The sequence below is a fragment of the Nicotiana tomentosiformis genome, chromosome 11 (genome assembly GCF_000390325.3).
Source record: "Nicotiana tomentosiformis chromosome 11, ASM39032v3, whole genome shotgun sequence".
NCBI lineage: Eukaryota > Viridiplantae > Streptophyta > Magnoliopsida > Solanales > Solanaceae > Nicotiana > Nicotiana tomentosiformis.
The window spans coordinates 3,441,332-3,446,981 of record NC_090822.1 but is presented as its reverse complement, the minus strand read 5'-3'; the positions used below and the strand labels follow the sequence as shown (position 1 = coordinate 3,446,981).

Here is a 5,650-nt window from a genome sequence, read left to right as displayed (position 1 = left end):
TTGATCCAATTTGATTTTAGGATGTGATTCTTTGATTTATTATTGTTTTACGCGTTTCGAGAGTTCTAGTAGGTCGTATTATGATTACAGACTTGTTGATGCCTTTGGACGGGTTCCTGAGGAGCTCGGGTGTGTTTCGGACCGCCCAGAGCTAAATCTGAGAAACCAGATTTTCCAGTTCTAGTTTCCTTCTTCGCATTCGTGAGAGAGGTCTCGCGTTCGTGAAGGGAAATCTGGAGCAGGCGAGATTTTTCACTTCGTGTTCGTGAAGAATGGACTGCGTTCGTGAAGGGAAATGGCAGTGTGCTTGGCGAACGCGTGAAGGCTTTCGCGTTCGCGTAGAAAGGCGAGGCTAGGCGGGGTATTGGGCATTAAAGCTTCGCGTTCGCGAAGGCCAAGTTTGGCAGTGCATCGCGTACGCGAGAGGAGCCTCACGTTCTCGAAGAGTAAAGTTGGGCAGCACATTTTTGTGCTTCGCGAACGCGAGACAAGGGTCGCGTGCGCGAAGAAGGAGCCTACTATTCCGGACAGAATGTCTTAAAAACGGGATTCCACCATTTTTAACCTCATTTCTTCTATCCTTGAGCGATTTTGGAGCTTTTTGAGAGGGGATTTCAACTAGCAACTTGACAATAAGTTAATTCTACACACTTTGAGTTAAATACATAGATTATGGGTAGATTATAACTTGTAAATCTTGGATATCAATGGTTAGAAGAAAAACCCATATTTGTATAAAAATGAGATTTTAACCACAAAAATAGTTATGGAATTGGATAGAAATTATATATTTGAGTTCTTGAGATTATTTGTAACGTTTTCATCCGAGAATTTTAGGAATCCGGGCATGTGGGCTCGAGGTGAATTTTTGGAATTTTACCATTTTGTGTTGGGTAATTTATTTAATAGCCTAAATTCGAATTATTGAATATGTATTAATTATTTTATATAACTTTTGGATAGTTTCGGATATTTCGGCATCGAATTGAGGTTGTTACGCGACATTTTGATCGGAAAGTGGACTTCGAGACAAGGTAAGCCTCTTGTCTAATCTTGTGAGGGGGAAATTACCCCATAGGTGATTAAATTAATAATTATTGCTAATTGTGGGGGCTACGTACGCACGAGGTGACGAGAGTCCGTACGTAGCTACTATTTATGCTAAAGTCCGGGCAGTTTAGGACTCAAACCATGAATTGCGTGTATAAATTGTATTCTTTACTTAATTAATTATTTGATATATATGTGTGTGTGTATATATATATATATATATATATCAAATTGTGAATCGTTAGGGAAAATTATTAAAAGATGAAAATCTCATATACTTAAATTTTCTATTTAATTAATTAATTGTTAAAAGAAATTGTTCATTCTCTCGAATTGATCTTATAATAAATATACTCTCCTTCCGGAGGTACATAAGAAAATGTTCTCCTTTCTTGTGGAGCGGGCCGAACGTCTCGGCAGGATAGATGCATCTATGAATCGCGTCGTTCGTCATTCGGTAGTGTACACGACACTCTAGATCGGGTAGTACGACCTCGGCAGAAATCGTGCCTAATAATAATTACTCGATGCCTTGATATTTTTAATTACAGCTTCTGGATTTAATTAATAGATTGAAAATTATTGCATTTGAAGGATTTTTATTATTTTTGCTAGTTAAATAAAATTATTGTTAACGCTGTGAATCATGTTGATTTAGATATTCTAATTTTATTATAATTATTATTATTGACCCATAGTGAGTGTCAAAGTCGGCCATCTCGTCTCTACCCCTTCGAAATTAGGCTTGATACTTATTGGGTACTCGTTGTTTACGTTCTCATACTACACTTGTTGTACTTTTTGTACAGGACCTGAGACAGGTGCTATAGTTGGACCTATCGGCGCGCACCTGCGTTATCCGGAGGCTTATTGGTGAGCTTCTTTCTGAGCCGTTCTGCAGCAACTAGTGCCTCTTCCTGAATTTTTATTCTGTCTATTTCATTCCAGATAGTATTTATAATTTTTGTATAATCTACTAGATGCTTATACACTTGTGATACCATGCATTGGCACACACACGGGTAGAATTTTGATTTGTATTATTTTCTTGGATTTACATTATCAGTATCTTTTCTATTTTCATTAATATTGCTAGGAAAAAGAGTAGAATTACTTGGAAAATTTTTAAAGAATGATTGATATACATTTAATTTATTAGTTGGCTTGCCTAGCTGTAATATTGGGCGCCATCAAGACCTATAGGTGAGATTGAGTCGTGACACCTTATGTCATAAAAGCATGGCTATATGAGAAAATATAATCGTGGCATGTGTACCGTATCGGCCACACTTTTAAAGAGTGGCTTCTAAGGCAACACCTACAAAGTGTGGCCAATAGTCAAAGGTTACAGTACTTTTGGCCACCCCCAAAAGTGTTGCCTAAAGCCGTAATGTATTGGCTTTGACCAAATGTTACACTTCTTGGCATCTTAGGCCACACTACTCAGGGGTGGCTAGAGGACTAAAATTTTGTAGTGACTGTTAATTATTATTCGAACAGTATTGTATATTTGATCCTTGATATCATTTTATGTATTTAGTTAGAGTTCATGACCCAGTATTACCAGTCTTGGGAGGTTGTTATAATTATTTTCGCTGTTTGTTTCGATTATCTATATAAAACAAATGGCTTGATATGTTATTAGAATCAACTTACTTAGTCTTAGAGACTAAGTGCCATCACGATGTCTGTGGTACTAAAAAATACTATAGTGACTAAATAATATATGTGCAACTTGACATCTCTTTTCAAGAATATCCAAATGGTCCTAAAAAGACAACCTTATCTGTTTCAACAATGGCAGAATGAGCCCTATTACAAAGGGTTTGCCAATAGACACGTTTTTAACATTCAAGTAAAAAAATTGTTCTTGTTAACACACCTACTATAGTACTATGGTGACAAATTTTGGAGTCCAGTAAATGCTCTATAAATATCAGGACGAAGCAAAAGGGAGTAGAGCAAACTAAAAAGATATAAAGAGCGAGCATCATATCATATATAGCAATACAAGAAAAATGGTAAGTTATTCTTCTCGTTGATATATTCTTACTCCTAGTTTATTATAAACTTTGTTTGCCGCTGATATTTGGATAAATTTTTGTGATTTCTCATTGTATGTTTATGTGTCGTGTCAACCAATTGAGTGGATTGTTTAATTACAAAACAAAGCAAAGTTACTTTTTAAACTAATTTCCATTAGCCCAGTGACCTTATGAGAATCAACTCTGTTAAAATTGCTCTTTGCTTCGGTCCGATGAAGGATGACTAACCAAAGAAATTCACATCCCGGAAAGATTATCTAAATTATTTATGTGTACTGAATCTAGGTTACTCATGAATTAGATCTCTTGGTTGCATTAGTATTTTTGCATTTTCCAAGTTGTTGGAGACTTGAAGTGTTTGAGCATTTGGACTCAAAGTTTATCTAAACCAAGTGAAAATTACTTATCTCCAATTTGCAAACGCGCACCAACCTTCGCATTCGCGAAACACAAAACAGCAATTGCCCGTAATCCATTATCGCGAACCCGACAGGAGTCACGCGATCGCGAAGGACTCTGCCTCGCCTTCATCGGGAACGCGAACAGCTCCTCCGCGAACGCGAAGGCTAAGGACCCAGCCTCTTCCGTGAATGCAACTCCGTACCCCCTTCGCGAACGCGAAGGCCAAAACTTCCAGGCCACACTCCCTTCTTCGCGAACGCGTGTGTGCTCTGCAATCGCGAAGAACACTGGACACCATTAATATCATCCACCTCAAACATGCTTTCGGGTGGTCCGAAACTCACCTGGAACCCGTTCAATCGAGCAACAAATTCATAAACACTAGCTGGTACTATCCAAGGCATCTAGACACATACGAAATCACCACATCTAAGAATCATGGACCAAATCAACAGCGGGGCTACTAACACCCTATAGATATACACCTACTATATCTCAAAGTTTAACTTCTTGTTATATATTTTGGGATGTGAGGGGTTAGGGATCGTTGAAAAAAAGATGGTTTTGTAGTTAATCTTTTAAACAATACCCATTTTGTGTGTGTATTAAGCTTTTGTGTCTGGTAATTTGGGTCTTAAGATGGGTCAAACGGGCGCCAACTAAGTTTGTTTATTTTGTATTTACCCTTTTGTCCCAAAAAATACAATAGTGACTAAATAATATATGTGCAACTTGACATCTCTTTTCAATAATATCCAAATGGTCCTAAAAAGACAACCTTATCCGTTTCAACAATGGCAGAATGAGCCGTATTACAAAGGGTTTGCCAATAGACACGTTTTTAACATTCAAGTAAAGAAATTGTTCTTGTTAACGCACCTACTATAGTACTATGGTGACAAATTTTGGAGTCCAGTAAATGCTCTATAAATATCAGGACGAAGCAAAAGGGAGTAGAGCAAACTAAAAAGATATAAAGAGCGAGCATCATATCATATATAGCAATACAAGAAAAATGGTAAGTTATTCTTCTCGTTGATATATTCTTACTCTTTCTTTATTACGTAACAACTGATCAAGTGTTAAAATATTATATTTAATCAGCAAGGCCAGTGGATAGCCGCAAGAGACCTTTCAATTACATGGGTGGACAATCCTCAGTATTGGACATGGAAAACTGTTGATCCTAAGTCTGTCTCTCTCTAACTATCCCTCTCTAAATTTCATTAAAATGAGAAATATATTTTAATCCGATCTTAACATTTTGTACTACAGTATTGAAGTGGCAGAGCTTCTTAGGGTAGCTTGGCTTGACATTTATGGAAAGATCGAGACAAAAAATCTTATTCGAAAGACTAGTTATGCTGTATATTTAGTGTTCAAGTTAACAGATAACCCTCGTGAACTTGAACGAGCAATAGCATCGCTAAGATTTGTGAACGAAGTGGCGGAGGGTGCTGGCATTGAGGGTACCACTGTTTTCATCTCAAAGAAAAAGGAATTACCAGGAGAACTTGGCCGGTTCCCACATCTCCGAAGTGATGGCTGGTTAGAAATCAAGCTTGGTGAGTTTTTCAACAACTTAGGAGAGGATGGTGAAGTCGAAATGAGGTTGATGGAAATCAATAACGGCACTTGGAAATCAGGCATCATCGTTAAGGGCTTCGACATTCGTCCTAACTAATTGGATAGATCTCTACCCAGTGGCTTTTATGTTTTCTATTTTGCATCTTTGTCGTGTTTGTCTTTATTATTTTCTAATAAAATCACTCTTTCTCTATGATAAGGGTGAGCTTGTTATAAGTGCATGTGATATTATTTATGATCCATCTTTATTACCTTATTCTGAATTATAACAAAAGATTCTACGATTTCTACTACTTAGATAATTGGTGTACTCTTGGATCAATAAAAAGCAAGAATATTATAAAATAAAAGAGGGAAACGCAAATTAAAAATGTTTTTGTCATGTGTCTTACTACAATAAGAAATTGTGAAAATGAGTTCACAACTCGTATAAAGTAAACTGAACTTAAAATTTAACAAAATAAATAAATAAATTGAACCACACTTTTTTATTCAACACTCCTTGCAATTTCACCACAACAAAAGAGGCTTTTAGCGGCAATAAAAATGAGTTTTAGTGGCAACAA

At 36.8% G+C, this 5,650-nt stretch overlaps 1 protein-coding gene across 1 annotated transcript; it reads left to right on the top strand.

Moving 5' to 3' along the window:
- Positions 1-3,056: 3,056 nt before the first annotated feature.
- LOC104085576 (putative F-box protein PP2-B12) lies at positions 3,057-5,377 on the top strand. Its single transcript, XM_070188681.1, has 4 exons — positions 3,057-3,071; positions 4,435-4,515; positions 4,602-4,687; positions 4,773-5,377. Exons 2-4 carry the CDS (start codon positions 4,513-4,515, stop codon positions 5,179-5,181), a joined length of 498 nt encoding a protein of 165 aa, XP_070044782.1. The 5' UTR covers positions 3,057-3,071; positions 4,435-4,512; the 3' UTR covers positions 5,182-5,377.
- Positions 5,378-5,650: the final 273 nt, after the last annotated feature.

Bases quoted from the DNA above. Each gene is read 5' to 3' on its own strand.
- LOC104085576 (XM_070188681.1), top strand. The intron at 4,688-4,772 runs GTCTGTCTCTCT...TTTGTACTACAG, and splicing joins TGGAAAACTGTTGATCCTAA to TATTGAAGTGGCAGAGCTTC.